Here is an 18,307-nt window from a genome sequence, read left to right as displayed (position 1 = left end):
CAAATACTAAGGACGAGATGGCCTCTGAGCATGGGCAAAGACTTCTTAACAGAGGAAGTAGCATGTACACCATCAAGTCTTTCCTGGTCCCCAAAACAAGGGGTCCCATAACACCGTTTGGCCCAGACCCTGAAATCACCTAGCGACATTGTGTCACTATGTTCAGTGCATGCACAACACTGTTCCTGCATTTGAAGGCGCTAGTACTCAGGTTCACTTTTAAAATAAACACACATACAGTCAGACACAAAACAGTCAGTCAGTCAGACACACATCATACAGTCAGTTACACAAAAACATGATGTACGTGTGCAAACAGCTGTACACATGATGTTTGAATAGGGCTCTTCAGTATCCCCCCAAAAGCATCTATGATATTTGGAATCTGTAAATATATTAAAATAGACTGCCACCTTTCAAGATTTCAGCAGCTGGGCTGCCTTGTGAGAAGGGGAGCCCTTGTGCCGTGGGAGTTCCTTCCCTCATGGAGCCCTCATGGCTTCAGGATTCATATAGAGAAGAGGATAGTGATGTAGAGGAGGGGTGACAGCAAGCAGCCTGAATTAAGGCTGCCTGAATTAAGGCATCCAAAGACACCATCCCTGAGAACCTGAAATCAATGGATTTGAAAGTGCTTAACCTCATCTGGAATTTGTTCTCAGTAGTATATATTCAGTTGGGAAATGGATGATTAAAGTGCACTTAAAGACAGTTAACAACCCAAGCTGGTGACTCTCTCCAAGGTAAGTGATACTGTTAAAATAGCTGACGTACCACACAGCAAAATGCCGGTGGTTCAGCACTGCCTGCACAACTGCTGCTGCTGCTGAGTGTGTGTAAAACCCCACCAGCACTATTGTGGAACAGGACTGTACCACTCCAATTTACAGTTGTACAGATGCACTTGCATGACACAGAGTTGTGCAACATCCATTATTTCCAATGAGCATTGTGTAACTGCATTGCCACAATTTTAAACTGGAGTGTAACGGTGCTGGTGGGGTTCTGCTTGTGGCGTTTTACACACTTGTAGCAGTGCATGCAGTGCTGAACCACTGACATTTCGCTTCACAGTATGTAAGTCAATAAGATTGTCTTCATTCTCAAGGAAAACCCCCCCAGTAAATACGTTGGAGCATGGTGGGTATTGGCAGAACCACAAGAACTCCACAAGTAGGGGGAAGTTGTTAGGATAATCTTCATGAGAGCAATCCTAGGGTAGCCTTTCTGAAAGAGAAATCTCTGAAACTTCAGTGCTCAACCTTTCGTTGAATAAAAACACTTTTAGAACCTCAAGGCACTTTTGATACCTACTGAGATGTTGTATGATTTGGTCAATGGTGGGTTTGAAGAGGGCATTCATTGCATCTGGACTCATCCTCAGCATTCCTTGTGATGACCACTTCACAAAATCCACACTGTAACGACATGAGAAGGAAGTTGGCTTTTCAACTGGAGTTCCCAGGTTTTAAGAACAAGGCATCTTTGGAATGAATAGTATCCTGTCAATAGAGATAGTGGCCGGTATCCCCCCTAATGATGCTGAGGTGCTATGTGCAAAGTGCCTTGGCAGCATTTAATAATCCAGAGTTCTGTTGCACGCATTCACTGTGTGGGTTTTTGCAGGATTTTTGCTGATCTCCCAGAAGCACTCAGTGCGACCCAGAAGTAAGTTTCTGACGGTCACATGGCCTTCAGGAACCTACTTCCAGGTTGCACTGAGCACTTCTGGAAGGAAGAGGGGTTGGCAAAATCCACCCCTCTGTGCGTGCAGCAGGACTCTGGATTACTAAATGCTGCAGAGATGCTTTGTGGACTGCACCTCCACAGTGTTAGTGGTGATGTCAGAGTGTCTTTCCAAGATATGGATGTCTTACAGCTCTTAAAGGAGATTTTTAAGCAAACAAGTAAGTGTTCCCTGGCAAAGGGCTGATAAACGTTTGAAACGTGCTGGAGCCAACTGGGTATTTTTCAATAAAATATGTTTCTTGCACATGCTGGGATCATTTTGTGCTGCTACCCTTTGTCCATGACTGATACAGTGTACCACTCTACAGAGCTAATAATACTGTAATCTCACATACAGCAACAGCAGGTCACAGACTATCACAGGAAAGAATTACACAGTGCCTGGCATGATGCACAATGGTTCATCAGTGCTGTGAACCACGTTGGGGCAGCTGAGGATGCGCAAGCCAGCCCTGATGCTGTTGAGGACACTTAGTTGCAGAAGCATTGCTGCTGCAGCTGCTCCCACTGTGGCAAATGGGAATGGCTGCGGAAGCACTGCTTGTGTAACCGATGCTCCTTAACAGTGCCAGGGCTGTCTTACACATCTACAGCAGCCCTGGCACAGTTGGTGGTATTGATAAGATCGTGTCAGCCAATATGTGGTGTTCTACAATTATTTATTATTACTATTATTAATACCAGGCTGCAGTTGAGGCTCCAGTTTAAAGTTGAAAAGCTGCAGGGGTGGGAGGGAAGCAGATTCTTACCCCTCTTTATACTTGTCAGGGCCCCGCTGGAGCTGGTATGGAAAACCCGCCATCCTCCGATGAGGGCGGGGATCCCTCCATCCATGCTGCCATGGCCAATCACAGCCTCAACCGAAGAAGAAAGGGGGAAGGGCACAGGCGGGGGCAGGCCGGAAACGGGAGGCGTGCCTGGAGCCTGTGGCACTCAGCTGCCACAGTGACGGGACAGGACCTTGCGGAGCGGGGTGGAAGGATGGAGCTCCCGGAACTGGGGAACCAGAAAGTGCCCGAAGGGGCTGGCCGCCCGGAGACAGGGTTTGTATGCCAGGCCTGCTTGGGCCTATTTAGAGATAGAGTAAGACCTATCATGCCTCATGGCTAGCTACATACAGGAAATGGGGGGAAGGGAGAAGGAAGTCGCTGTCGCTCCAGGTGAAAGAATGGAACCGGAGACGATCATTCTAACAAAGGGAAACCAGAGAAGAGAAAGCATGGTCAGAGGGAGAATGCCCTTACTGGCTATCTCTACCCCAGTGGTCAGTAGGGTTCAGAATCAGAATCATTTTATTTACGGCCATAAGCCAAACAAAATTAAGGTCAATAGGGTTGCTAGTGCTAAGAGTCGATGGCATCGGGAGCTGCATCTCCAACACAAATCGGGCTCCTCATTGGGCCACCCCGTGGAGGGGACCCAGAGACACTGACACTGTTCACTGAAAATGTTCCACTGAAAATGGTTCCCCTCTGCAACTGCTTCCAACCCCAAAAGGAAAAGGGTTCCTGTGTCTTTCCCGTTTGGAGGGTATAGGGGCACAGGAGGAAAGGGTTAAGTAATACCCCCCTGCCAAACTTCCATTTCAGAATGGAATGCCTGAACTCCATTTCAGAATGGAGTGACTACATTAGTCACACCCACACACACCCAGCAACAACCAATTGCAGAGCTACATATCACATAAAGCTCTGGCCACATAGATAACCAAGAAAAAATAGGATGGACTAGCAACACTGATATAGACTTAATTCATTAATTCTGAGGAGCAAGGAAGTGCCTGTCAAATGATAACAAGATTTTGTAACTTCTGTCACTTGCAGAAGCTGGTTACAACTGGGTCATTTAGATAGGATTTCCCCACACTTCTTGCTGATGTAAAGGGCTAACTGCTAATGGTTAACCATTATAATGGTTAACCCCTGCTAACTGAGGCACCTTTTACCATGGTGATTCTCTTTATTTAGCAGGGGGAGAGTAACTGGCCCTATCCACCCCCAGCACAGTACTTCCAGTGACTGCTGCTGGTGTGTGTGTGTCTTATGTTTCTTTTTAGAATGTGAGCCCTTTGGGGACAGGGAACCATCTTATTTGTTTGTTATTTCTCTTTGTAAACTGCCCTGAGCCAATTTTGGAAGGGCGGTATAGAAATCGAATTCATCATCATCATCATCATCATCCAGGGCGCCAATTACCACAAAGACCAAAATAATCCCAGTGGTAATTGGCGCCTTGGGTGCAGTTCCAAAAGACCTTAAAGAGCACCTCAACACGATAGGGGCCACAGAAATCACCATCAGCCAATTACAAAAAGCAGCTTTACTGGGAACAGCCTATATTCTGCGACGATATCTATAAGAATTGACAATAAAATTCTGGCATCCCAGGTCCTTGGGAAGGACTCGATGTCTGGATAAAACAAACCAGTCAATAACACCTGTCTGACTGTGTAAACAAGAAATAATAATATCGTTAGCAGTGTGGCTAATGGTGCCAGCATGGTGTAGTGGTTAGAAAATGACTAGGACCGGGGAGACCCGAGTTCAAATCCCCATTCAGCCATAATACTTGCTGGGTGACTGGGCCAGTCACTTCTCTCTCAGCCTAACTGACTTCACAGGGTTGTTGTGAAGAGAAACTTAAGTACACTGCTCTGGGATCCTTGGAGGAAGAGTGGGATATAAATGTAATAATAATAATAATTAATAATAATTAATAATGGAATAATGGAACACTGCTAAGTTATTTCTATGCTTTATTAATGGAAGATGTTTCAAAAAGAAGGAAGAAGGGGGACATTAGCCTGCAATGTCTCTTTCTTCCTGTGTGACCTTGAGGTTGTTTATGTAGCCAAGATCACGATAAACAGTGCATGAACTTTGATAAAGGAACATTTTCAGGATATGAGAGAGAAGTAGTGAGAAAGAAGGCAGAATGGGGTGGGGGGAGCCACCCATGCTAAGGCACAGGCAATGGGTTTGCAGTTTTTCTTTCTGTTGTGGAGTTGCTAAAAACCCTCATCAGGGTAATTTGGCAATTCGAATGGTGAAATACAGGGAGTGTTTTTTTATGCTGAAGACAGCCTCGTGTAATCAGTAGAAACAATCTTCTTCACATATTGCAGGAATTTATTTTCCCCCAGTCTTGCAAATTAATTATTCCTTTTTGTGTGTCAACCTGCATTTAATTAAGAACCTTAAGGAGTCTTTTAACCTCCTACATACTTGCTTTTCCTTAAGGCATGTTCCACACTGTGTCCTCGAAATTTCTTGTAGTAGTCAATGAATGAGAAAGGCAGAGTAATGTTGAGTGGATTTGTCCGGTCTGGAGCTGCTGCTCTCTTGCGTGATTCAAATGCTATCATTAGGTCAACCCAGGCAGCAGGACGCTTGATTTTAAACTGGTCAATAAAATCTTCTCCAAATATTTTGCACAGGAGTCTTTCAAATTCATAGTCCACCCCTAAGGAGCCATATGGCCCACCTGCATCAGAAACAGATCATATCACTAACATTAAAAAAATTAAATTAAGAATTAAAAAATGACCACATACAAGTCAGAGAAATAGCTCAAACAGTGGGGCTAGAAGCAAATGAAGTCATCAATACAAGACCCAGTCTTTGATTTTTGTCTTATGCTCAGCTTGCTGGTCTTGTGGTAGCAAGGAGAGGAAAGCTGGTCTTGTGGTAGCAAGCATGACTTGTCCCCTTAGCTAAGCAGGATCCACCCTGATTGCATATGAATGGGAGACTAGAAGTGTGAGCACTGTATGATATTCCCCTCAGGGGATGGAGCTACTCTGGGAAGAGCAGAAGGTTTCAAGTTCCCTCCCTGGCTTCTCCATGATAGGGCTGAGAGAGATTTCTGCCTTCAGCCTTGGAGAAGCCGCTGCCAGTCTGTGTAGACAATACTGAGCTAGATAGACCAATGGTCTGACTCAGTGTATGAGTCATCTAGCTCAGTATTGCTCAGTAGCAATATGAGTATTACTCAGTTTTGAGCAGTATGAGTTCAGTATGATTGATCACATTTATATACCACCCAAACTTTTGTCTCAGTTTTGAGTAATATGAATATTGCTCAGTAGCAATATGAGTAATCTTGCTCAGTAGACAATAATGAGCTACATGGACCAATGGTCTGACTCAGTATATTACAGCTTCCTATGTTGCTCAGTTTTTCTTTCAGTGTTGCCAGTGCTTTAGTTTTTATAGGTCTCAATTTTTAGCTTTTTATTAATAACTTTTAATTTGAAACTTTTTAAACAATTGTAATTTTAAATGTGGTTTTAGCTAGCTCTTAACTTGTTCTAACTTTATTAGTCTTTTATTTTAACAGTGTATCTATGTGAGCTGCTTCGAGCAGTAGTCAATATTGGAGGGGCAGGGTATAAATATTTCAAATAAATGAATAATAAATAAATTAATGTAACATATTGCCTAAAGGAATTGTACAGCTAAAATGTAAATATTGTGTGGGCACTGCAATATACATAAAACATGCTATGTTCTCAGTAAGAAAAACACTTAGGGTCCAGAACATTTGGGACAAAATAGAAGCTATTAAAACACATATACTAGGAAATAGCCCATTGAATTCTCTTAGACCTAAGCCCTATATAGAGACATTATGATCCCTGTACAGTAAACATGTGGGGGCAGGGACAGTGGGAGCATGCTGGCTGGCCAGGGTTCCGAATTATGGCAAATAACCTCCAAAATGTAGTGCTCATTTCTGCAAACAAGCATTGACCATGAGTGGGGAACAAAAGCCATGGTCACACAGCATGGCGCCATGGCTTGCCAACACTGTCATTTCCCTCTCCTAATCTTCAATGAACACTGGGAGAATAACGTCCAGAGCTGGCTTGACATAAATGAGTTTAGGAGTGTGTTTTACATATTGCTGCAAGTATGTTTTGGTGTGCTATCATACTTCCAAGGAAGAATAGCTCCTATTCAGAGCTACCTCCAGCATTCAACCATGTCACCTATAAAGATGAGAATTTTACCAGACTGGATGGAAATGTCTTGCTCTTATGTTGTCCCCAGGCGTCAGTAATTTATGCAAGTGGCAAAGAAGGGACAACTGGATATGGACTGACTATAAGGCATAATCCACTCTTTTGAACCAGCTGAGTTTGCCAGTGTAAATTTCCTTGTCTTTCATTGTGCTTTCTGCCAGAAGCATGCTATACACATGTATTTAAATAGAGATGTTGTATGGGCCAGTTATGTAAGGATATTTCTTGGATCTAGAATTCATTTAAAACTGGACCACCCGATCTATCCATGCCTTAAGCTTATGTGTAAACAGAAATTCCCAAATACCATTTTTAATGATGACCTATGCCTCTTTCAGCAGTCATGTTCCATAGAATTCTGTTTTCATATTTAAATTAAACAACTGAAAATGACAAAAGTAGGCCATTCAGATATTAGGATTTTGTTTTGGCTCCCACAACATTGTGCCTATCCAAGGAAAGTAAGCCTGACAGATGTACATGGCTTTCATGGTACAAATCCCAGCACTCAAGTCGCTTGAAAATGACCAGAATGGATGATCTGATCCAGTTTCATTCTAGCCCCGAACCTCTTAAGAGTCTAAGCAAACATCTTAATTACAGTTTCACTTACCTATTACTTTTCTGGTGTATATATACTGTACCTTTCTAACATTACTTCTAGGGACATGCATGCACATCAGGCACTGCCGCTGACCAGGGCGGCAAGGAGGTATGCTGCCGCCCTATCCCAGCGATTCCCAAGAGAGCGCTGGTGGGGGGAAACAGCGGGGTTGGGTAAGGGCACCCCCTTAAAGGTAACTGGTCCCACGCTGAACTGGACGAATGCCGGACCTCCGAACTGGTTTGACGGTCTAGAAAAGGACCGCTGAACCAGTTTGTGCACATCCCTAGTTACGTCCAAACTAGTCTTTTTTTTTTTTTTGGAATTGCTAGTATTTGTTTATTCATTATTATGGGAACTCCAGATGACGTTGCTGCCAAATCACTGCAGTCCAGTGTTTTCTGTGTTGGTTGCCTACCCCTGCCTTGCTTATTCAGGCCTGATTTGTGGTGTTTAATGTAAGAGAAACTGCAGCATTATTGAGGCGTTTAAGGGTTAATTTCAGCCTTCCTTGCAGCTTCTATCTGTTTTATTGCTTCCTGATTAGCGTGCTGGGGGATTAGTGATGAATTGCCCTTTAGTCAGCCAGCCTCTGTTTCCCAAGTTCCCCTTTCTTTTCTAATATAATAACACCATTTCACTCGGAATGGGAAAAGGCCAGTGGAAGGAAATAACTAAACAGATTCAGATGCCTCCATCACCTGGCACTATCTATAGACCAGACCAAGAAGGGTGGAGCAGGAATCCTTCAATGAAGGGAAGGAACACTCAGAGTAAGTCCTCTTTCTGTTCCCCTTTAGTGCAGGAGGATATCCTGAATAGGGATGTTAAAATGTAGTGCCTCATACTCCAGGTAGTCTGCTGCCGAAAAAGGATTGTAGTATAAGGCAGGCTGTGTGGCAGGTTCCTTGAGTGGGGGTGGTTGGTCCAGAAAGCAAGACTTATTGTGCCCAAAGCATGTCACATTATGTTCTGGTGGGCTGCCATCCTTTCTCCTAGACCTAGCTGCTGCTACTTGCCAGCCATAAGAGGTTGTGTGTGTGTTTTTAAATCTACTTTCCTCTCAGTTGGCTAAGCAACTCAGAGATGAAGGAGAAAGATTGCTTGACTGCTCTGCTGGAAGAGCAGTCAAAGGGCAGATGGGGGCAGGCATACCAACCATGTTCTTCTGATGGAAAGCAGATAAGAACTGGGAGGTGCTCATTGCATAGAAGATACTGTAAATTAAATAAATTATAGGCTTGCCTTCAGAGACCGGTGGCAGGATATCCTCCCCTCACTGAAGGATAATGCGCAGCTGCTGCTGAAAATTGCTCTTAGTTGTTCTCTCCCTTCGCTGCCCCAATGTCTAGTAGAATGTACCTATGTCCTGGTGTCATGATACCAAGTAAGTTCCATTAGACATTACTGAGGAAGAGACTAGATTCATGATTGCTGTTTTTAGCAACATCCACAAATCTTGGATAATGTCTACTTTGGCAAGTAAGAGGGGCTGAATGAGACTTTTCACTAAGTCTGCTCCAGATGTCTAGCTTGCACTGTATGATTGGTCATCCCTTTCTTACAGCTTCTGTTTCTTGTCTCCTGGCCTCCTCTCCTCTCCAAACTCTCATTGTTCCTTGATTGGAAATATCCTATGCCATCCAGGAAAAGTCCTGGATGTAGGTTGGTCATTCACACAATCAAAAACCTGGGTAGATGTGATTGTGTGGAAGCAAGGTAGGAGGAAAACCTGGGTAGCTTTTCCTCCTACCTTGCTTCCACAGAATCACTTCTACCCAGGTTTTCTTCTTTCTTTGCTTCCAAACAACCGAAAATTGGGAGCACACAAATATCCCAAACCCAGATAGAAAACAGTTTTTGGTTGTATGAATGACCTCTTAACTTATTTAATTTAATTTGTATTTATTTTCCTCAGTTCAGAAACAGTTTCCTTTGCCCCTAGAATATACAGTATACCCTCCTGTGAACAGTGTTACTACCTCTTTCAATAGCAGCAAAGAATATGAAATCCAAACATTCTACAAATGCTAAGAGTGAAGTATGCTACTATACCAGTTGCCTTATAGAGTTCCTTCAGGTGTCCTTCAGGTAATCTGATCTGGTGGACAGTTAGATCAACAGTCCCTCCTCCACTGTCAACAACTATGTAGCGGTCACCTGTTAATAGGAAAGTAATAACAAGGCACAGCTTGTGTTAGTGTCAAAACATATAGTTCAGCTTCTCACAGATGATACTGTCAACATGTTTACCGAAAGCCATGACAGTCTTTAATTATGATAAGGGTTTGTGCTAGTTTTCTGTCTAAAGAATGTGCAGAGGTTGATAACGGAATTAAAATTTGGAATGCAGCTTTAATTTGGAATGCAGGAAGTGTAAGTTGGAATGCTAAGTGATAAACACAGTGTAACATTTTAATGTTTAGAATGATGAACAAAAATACCTTTTTATGTTTCAACTTGTTTTCAAAATGGGTAAAACCAAAAGTGTGGCTTTGTGAGGCTAACTTGAATTGAATCAAGACAAGTGGATTTGTATGGGATTCTCTGAAGCTGCTATGCTTGGCAGAAATGCTGTAATCGTATATTAAAACAGCCATGTAATTAATTGTTCCTAGATGGATACCAGAATGGCAAGAGCACTTGACCCTCTCCCCTCCCTTTGCTCCACTGCTGCCTCCATTGTCTTCTCACTGACACTGCCATGGAGCCATACCAGGTTCCTGCTTTAGAGCTTTAAAGCTAGGACTGGGAGCTGGCATATCGCCATGCTGCAGTTCCTAGCAGATGAAACAGAGAGACGTCTGCATGAGTTTCCTCTTCTATCCATCAATGGACAGGCAGGTTTTGCCTTTAGGCACAGAAGGGAAATGGCAGACGTCACCTATGCATGGCAGGAGGCAGAATGTGGCAGGAATAGGAAGGAAGTGGAGCTTGGGCAAGGCAGGTAGAACAGAACTTGGGCTTGAGTATGTATTTGTAAGGCTGCCTTAAAGTGTGTGTGTCCCCTTTGACCCAACATTGATGATGTGATCTTATTTCCAGCATGCAACTTTCAGACTCTGTAGGGCCATGAAAAGAACATGGCATGTATTCTCCTCCAGACTGAAACTGCTTTGAACATCTTAAAAACTCAGAGCAATTTTGCAGAGAACACAGCGTGGCTGGCAATACGAAACCAGCAAGAGCAAAGGTCATTCAGGAAAGGACGCTACCTTCCTCCAACTCGGACCAGATCTCTCCTATGACATTTTCAACCAAAAAGGTGCGGCTCTGCCGGTTACGCCGTATGTGTTCTTTAGCTAGTGGATGACAGAGAGAAAATGACAAAGTATAAGGAAAGCATGAACAAGCTGGATGCGTGTGTTGCAGGAAGCAAATGTGAGAACAAGCTAAGAGCTGGCCAGTCCTTCGCTAGCAGATTGTTCAGTACTGGGTTAATATTTTGATGATAAAAGCGTTGCCTCCAACTCACAGATATTCTGTTAATTCTTACAGTGAATTGATTCCAAAGAGACCATAGCTATGTTTGAAAGTATTTCATTTTACACTAACAAAATGCAATTTCTGTTGAAGTTAGTTTTGGTTCTAGATGTAACATTTCTGCCAGCAGAGGGCATAAACTGACAGAGAATCAAGACATTTGTCCACTCACATTTGGACAAACCTCTGGGGTTGTCTGCAGAGGCTTCGGGGGTGATGGGGAAGCCGTCAGAGAAGACCAACTGGTGCATTGGCCCCTCTTGTTGAACCTTTCAGGTCCTGTATCTCCACTTCACCCAAGGCCTCTTTTTGCTTGGAAGAGGCACGGCTAGGTCCTGTGCACATCCCCAAACCATGCTCTTGCACAGTTACTTATTGTTTCAATAAGACATTCACAGGAGAACTTCCCAATGGATTTTTGCCCTTCAACACATTCTAAAGAATGTAAAGCTCTGCAATAAACAATAGTGCGTCCTAATTTTGTCCTCACACTTCTTAACACTGATGATACATCAATTTAGGGCACATTTTAAGGGTCACCTTAGTTACCGAAACATTCTTTAATCATCTTTTGTTCACAAAGTCAGGATGACTGAAAAAACAGGAAAAGGCTGGCTTTTTTCACCATTCTCTCACTACCCAGTTTATAGAATGCTCTTACAATTGTATGTAAAATAACATATTTTATTCCAATGTGGTAACTTCCACATTTGATACTACAATTTAAAGATATTCTGTCAATTATAATTATCCTGTAGACATCAAATTAACTCACTTTTTAATCTGTCTGATCATAAGAACAGGATAATCACATGTAGTGTGATAATTAATCCAGGTTAAGTAAATGTGGGCCAGTTCAGATAACAGTCCTAACTGTCCTCCCCCTTTGCAATTAGGGAATCATCCCAGAGCACCAGGAGAGAGGAAGAACATGAGCTCATCATGTGCATACATCCTTATCACAAGATTGGCAGGTGAAATATTTGACCAGGCCTTTGTATTTTTCTCTTCAGTGTCAGGTCAGCAAGTACGAAGACATTTTGCTACAAAAGATTTTAACAAGTTATGGTGACAGGACAGCTGGAATCAGGCTGAGTACCAACTCAACGCCAGGCTAGAAGGAGTGGTGGTACCTGGTGTAAAGCCTGTGCCAATGGTCTCACTTGGGTTATAACCATTGATAGGCCCTCTGCTGCTTAGGTCTATCATCTGATGTAGGCGGAGTTTCCTGCAGTAGATAGATGCAGCCTCTGGTTCCAGGGCAATGATCAGTTGTTCAGGATTCTCAGGGGATGCCATCCCTGCCTGTGAACAGAGAATCATTGGAACATGGCAAGCATGGTGGGAGGCAAGAGAAACTGAATAATCAGCTGAACAAACAGCTTTAATATCTGACTCACAGTGAAGTAGTTCTGTCAGTCCTGATCTTTTCATTCTCCCCCCGCCCTTTTTTACTGCACCTGCTAGCATATGGCTAGTTAGTAGAGGGGGAAACTTTGTTTCACACATTCATAACTGGGGAAGATGTATGCACCTTCCCTGCTGAAATATATAGTTAATGAAGTAGGTGCATGTGATAAGAAATAGGGGTGTGCATGGTCCGCAATTCCCCCGGTCCGGCACGGGGGGGGGGGACTGTTGCTTTAAGGGGGTCGTGGTAGTACTCCCCCCCCCCCCCGCCGCCACTCTTTCCCCTCCGGCACTGGTCCTTTTAAAAATCTTCTTGGGGCGGCAGAGTTCCTCCCTGCCGCCCCTGCCCCCATTGTTATCCTTCAAAGCCTTCCACGGAGTAGAGCTAGCGGCGCGCATGTGCCCTTTGCGGCGTGTGCGCTTGTCTCCGCAGCTGGCGCACATGCGCCACATACGTCACACATGATGTATATGGCGCGCCAGCGACAAAGACAAGTGCGCGTGCCGCAAAGGGCGCATGTGCACCGCTAGCTCTACTCCGTGGAAGGCTTTGAAGGACAATGATGGGGGCAGGGGCAGCAGGGAGGAACTCTGGTGCCCCAAGAAGATTTTTGAAAGGACCAGGGCCGGAGGGGAAAGAGCGGCGGGGGGGGGGTAAGTACTACCCCCCCTTAAAGCTACATGCCCCCGCCCATCCGAACCTCCAGACCACCGGACTTCCGAACCGGTTCGGAGGTCTTTTACAGTGTGCCTGAACTGTACCATGCACACTACTAATAAGAAATATATGTTTATTGTATAGTATGTTATTATTAACTTTCTAAACATCTAACTAAGTTTCAAAAGAGATCCTATTAAGAAAGAGATAACCTCTTTTAGCTTTTCTGTCTTACTAGCATTAAATACAGTACTTTCCATCTCAGATTATAAAGCTCTTCTCATGATCAGTGAGAAGAGCTTCGGCGCTAACTATGGGGAAGGAGGGTTTACTTTACCTTCCCCGCAGATGATCATGGTGAGGTCCCTGGGTGGGTGGATCGCCTGCCCAGACAAGCGGCAACTCTCCTGTGGGCCACCTGCACCTCGCTCAGCTGCTCTGGGTTTCGGGCTCAGGGAAGTGCTGCCATGCGGCGCCCTGCCCCCTGGAGCCCCAATAACGCACCGAGCAAGTGCATGGTACATTATTGGGAGCTCCCTCCTTCCTGTGTGCTTGCCGTGGCTGCAAGCAGCCACAGCAGACACACAATTTTAAGAAATGGGGTTAGGAGAGCACTCACTTTCTTAACCTCATTTAATGGGGAGGCTATATAGGCAGGTTTGCTGCCTTGTAGCCACCGGGCTCAGGTGTGACCCTGGTGGTTCACACACACAATAGAAACCGGGTTGGGCTCCCTTAACCCGGTTTCTGCTGCACGTGTGAATAGCTTCTATATCTGTCCAGTATGTAAGGTGGAAAATGAAATGCCAGTCACGGCAACTAGATCTAGTTTGCTGGTTACCCAGAGGCAATGGAAACATTCCTGAATACGCTAGCTTCCTTGACAGCCATGAATATATTGAAAACATAAACATGTAACCATGAGGGCTAGAAACTTGGGAATCCAGTTCTTCATTTAAAAAATGCCTACCCTACTTTATCTTACTTTGAGGGACTCAAACACTCAAAGTTGTCTACAACCTTAAACATTTTTAAAAGCAATAAAACCACAAAAATAAACTAGCAGCATTACAGACATCAAAAAGCAGGGAGAGAGACATAAAAGAGGGGAGGTGAACGAGGAGAGCTATAACTACAATCACACACTCACACACAAAATCAGGACAGTGATAAACATAAGCATATTTAATCTCCTCTAAAAGACTGGTTGGGCGTACCCTAGCTACATGATAGGAAGTTCCACATGACGCAACCACAAACAAGGCCATCTCATGCACATTCCATGGCCACCATAGTCTTGGTCAGCTGTGATGCAAGAGCCCCTCCCCCCAGTCCTTAAGGGGTGGGTAGACACATATGGATGGAGGCAGGATACTATGGTCCCGGGGCATTTAGGGCTTTAAAGGACCCTGAAGCACACTCCGTCAGAAATTGCAGATAGGTGTGATGTGATCATAGCACTCAGTGAGGCTCTATACACGATCAAGGATGCCGCAGATGAGCGGCAGCTTCGGTTGGGCGCTCCTGCGCCCGGCCGCAGCTCACTGGGAAGCTCTGGGGGAAGGGGAGAACCACTGGGGTCCCCCCTCCCCTCTCTCCCCCACCCCAAGTGTATCATCCATGGCTGCAAGCAGCCGTGGCAAACACATGATCAAAATAATGAGGTTAACAGAGCACTCGCTCCATTAACCTCATTTAACTGGAGGGTTACTTAGGCAGGCTAGCTGCCATGGTACTACCAGGCTCACCTGGTGGTTCCAACGATCACAAGAAATTGGGCTGGGCTCCCTTAACCTGGTTTCTCGTGAACGTCGGAAGAGCTTCGGTGCCTGTTAGCTCCCTTGCAGTGGCATTCCAGCCAAAGTAATTAAATACATTTATGTAGAGATGTCGTTGAAATTCTTAAAGACTGGATCCAAGAAAAAAAAATTCAGAGCTCAAAAAACATCGCCTCAAGAGTCCTTCAAATTCTCAAAATTCTTCTCTGCAGAAACTCAGCGCAGAAATTCAGTGCAGTGCAGCTTGCCCTAGTCCCTACCATTTGCTTACCAATCCCCAGCATGGTTCATTCTGAAGGGATGCATCCTAGAAATCAGGGGGAGAAAAAAACACCCCTTGGGTAACCTCAATTTGGGGGACCCTCACGAGGGGTTGATTTTTCTCACACATACACCCCAATTTGTCAACAATTAATACAAGCCAAAGCCAAGCAGAAGATGTTTTCTCCACTGTTGGGCTCTGAAGCTTATTTTGAAGAAACTGCACCCTAGAAATTGCACACTAGAAACTGAGGGAGAGGAAAGGAATACACCCCCCCCCAGGATCCTCAGGATGAGAGGGTCCCCCATGGAGGTGTATTTCCTTCATTGAAGACCCTCTCACCATGAGGGTCCTTAATGAGGGGTTGTGTTTCTTCCCCTGTCCCCATTTTCCAGGGTGTAGCCCTTCAAATGTCTCTGTTGGGGCCCCAATGTAATACAATGGAGCCACTGAGCTCCGTTACATTAAATGAGGGAGCAAACCAGCAATTCTTCTCTGCTCGCATATTAACAGACACATATGGATGGAATTTAGGGGCTTGCCTCTCCTTGGAGGTAGGCGTTAATGAGCCCCTGAAATGCTTTTCTGAACCTGCCTCAGAAGAATTTTGCTGGCAACCCGAAACATGAATACCAGTGATTTACAAATACACCAGTTTAAGGATTGACACAGTTTTTACTTAGGAAGAAGTTAAAGAACACATTGTGATCCATTTAAAGGATTATAAAGAACAAGTGAATTTCGGCCTGTTGAATAACGGGTGCTAGTAACGGCGCTCCTGGCCCCCCGCCGCCATTTCCCCTCCCTCCGCTGATCGGCCGCCCGCCCTCCCAGCTGCTTTGTGATCCAGCCCCCCCCCCACGTTTAAGGGCCAAATCAGCCCAGGCACTTGCCCCTGCAGCTTCCGCCGCCGACCAATCACCCGCCCTCCCAGCTGCCAAGACCTCCACAGCCCTGGTCCACGTCCTTCGCTTGCTTGCATTTTCAATTTACAGAAGGAGAGAGAAGCTCGCATGCAGAGCTCCTCTCTCTTTAAAGTCTCTTCCCGAACTGGCTCTTTGGGCGCAAAGGACGCCTATTGCGTCCTTTGCGTCCATAGCGCCAGTTAGGGAAGAGGCTTTAAATAGAGAGCTCTGTATGCGAGCTCTTCTCTCCTTCTGTAAATAGATAATGCGATCAAGCGAAGGACGTGGTCCGGGGCTATGGGTAAGGTGGTCTCGGCAGCTGGGAGGGCGGGTGGTTGGCGGCGGAAGCCGCGGGTGCAAGTGCCTGGGCTGATTTGGCCTTTAATCGAGGAGGGGTGGGGTTGGATCAAAAAACAGTTGGGAGGGTGGGCAGGCGGGGCCGCAGGGGCAGATACATGGGCCGATTTGGCCCTTAATCTTAGCCAACATGGCCGCCCGTGTCTGGGCAGCCGTATCTTTTTTGGCAGTTCTGAGCATGCGCTCTGCGCATGCTCAGAACTGTCGAAAAAGACATGGGCAGCACGGGCGCACACTCTAGGGAATTATTATAGAGGATAATCAATGTAACAAAGATACGTTCTTAAGAAGGAAAGCATAAACGGGCCCAAAGCTCAGTAGTAATAACACCTCTGCCATTAGTACTGTCAATATAGGCAGCATTCAGTTTACAGAATGTTATGGCTGCAATCATTCAACAGATCCTGGTCTTAGTTATGATCTACCACTGTGCTGGAATTGTATTTGACAAAACATAAAGCCCATTTCTCATTACCATGCTCTAACATTTCTGAAGGCTATGTTTAAGCTTCCTTTTACAAGACAGTGCACTGAGTCTCTGTTGTGGGTGAAAAACTAAAGGAATTAGGAGTAAAATCGTAAACATAAAGGGTTGTCTTTAAAATGCAATCTATGAATAGTAAAAGGTTGTCTAGCTGTGTCCCTCTGACATACTTAGATCCAGCTATAGAAAATTATCATTTTTGGCCATGATCCAAAGGATCATGTGACAAGTTTCCCCCCGCAATGAGGCTTTTTCAGTCTTTTTTCTAACAGTAGCTTCACACACTACTTATGAAACCTGGCAACATGTCAAAAGTGACTTCCGGTGTAGCATGGGGAATTGCTGTTAATAAAACTATCAATTAGAAGATCTTGCCTACCTAAAGGAGCTCTCTGGCTTGCAGCCCTACCAACAAAGGATTTTTCTGCCTTCTTAAACTGGTATTCTTAAACCATTTTCATCTCACCCTCTCCCTCTGTCTCACTTTTTCACACACACACACACACACACACACACCCTTATGTATATGCAAACAGAAGTCTTTAACATCAGCTTCCAAATAAGATACTTCCATGAGGATGTGATTTCTGAAGTAAGGGTGAGCTGGTTCTTCAAACTAGGGGTGGCTACAAGCCCTAGCATAAACTTTGCAACCCAAATAAGAAAATAAGAGTACCTCTCCTGGATCAGGCCATGTGCACTAATGGTTATCAGGTCAACTGCTGATCGAGCTTGAAGGGTAAATGTGCTAAAGTAGTATATCCAAATAATGACAAATCCTCCATCTGAACATTCCCCAAACATGAGGACAACCCTTGTCAGCTGAACTTTTTGCAAAAGTAACTTTCTTAACTCTTCATTACCAATCTGTGTTTCCTGTCTCACGCCGCATTCACACACACTTGTGTTGTTTCATCTCTTGCTCTCGACCTTTCTGATGCCTCACAGGGAGGCAAACACTCCTTTAAATCTTGGGAAACCAAAAAGCATATGCATATAATGGCTTCTTTTGCATCAAGTGCTGATGTCAGTGTATCAGTGGAGATTGCATCTGACAGAATAAGAGATATGGGGCTTGATGTTAAAAAGCCTGAAGTTATTTGAGTTCTCACATAATGGGTTACTGAGTTCAGTAATCTTTTCAGTTTGAATTTCCAGCTATCCTTTTGATTCTTTGAAGAAATATACTTCAGCTGAAAAATTTGCAGCATACACAGTAACAAATGCCATAATAGGCAATCAAATAATTAGTTCATTGAATTATGTCTAATGAGTCATAACAATGACATTTAGCCCTTATGCTACCAAATTATTTTCATATCAATATGAATATTGATTTAACAGCTCATCAGGGCTGAGATGAAAACAAACTCAACCAATGGAGGAAAATGCATCTGTTTCCCCCCGATATTTATTTCTGTAAATTTGTGCAGCTAACAAGCCTAAAATAATAAGATAATAGAGTTCTCATTTTGGTATTTCTGGCTGTGGAATTTTTAAATTCAAAATATTAAATTCTGACATCAAAATACTGAAGGAATTTCAGTTATAACTTCTGGCAATTCGCCTCTTTTGGTCATTCACTATAGGCTCA

At 44.4% G+C, this 18,307-nt stretch overlaps 1 protein-coding gene across 6 annotated transcripts in view; it reads right to left on the bottom strand.

Annotated features, from left to right (window-relative positions):
- HSPA12A (heat shock protein family A (Hsp70) member 12A) overlaps nucleotides 1-18,307 on the bottom strand; it is a 94,660-nt gene that overhangs the window by 8,860 nt on the left and 67,493 nt on the right. For all 6 annotated transcript variants that reach the window (XM_053307182.1, XM_053307183.1, XM_053307184.1 and 3 more), the window contains 5 exons: nucleotides 11,993-12,164; nucleotides 10,592-10,678; nucleotides 9,432-9,536; nucleotides 4,974-5,232; nucleotides 1,315-1,418 (listed from right to left, as the gene is read on the bottom strand). In XM_053307182.1, the coding sequence (XP_053163157.1) occupies nucleotides 1,315-1,418; nucleotides 4,974-5,232; nucleotides 9,432-9,536; nucleotides 10,592-10,678; nucleotides 11,993-12,164 (727 nt within the window). The remainder of the gene's footprint in view (nucleotides 1-1,314; nucleotides 1,419-4,973; nucleotides 5,233-9,431; nucleotides 9,537-10,591; nucleotides 10,679-11,992; nucleotides 12,165-18,307) is intronic.

The sequence above is a fragment of the Hemicordylus capensis genome, chromosome 3 (genome assembly GCF_027244095.1).
Source record: "Hemicordylus capensis ecotype Gifberg chromosome 3, rHemCap1.1.pri, whole genome shotgun sequence".
NCBI classification, from domain to species: domain Eukaryota; kingdom Metazoa; phylum Chordata; class Lepidosauria; order Squamata; family Cordylidae; genus Hemicordylus; species Hemicordylus capensis.
The sequence above is the reverse complement of the archived record's forward strand: the minus strand, read 5'-3'. Positions and strand labels throughout refer to the sequence as shown.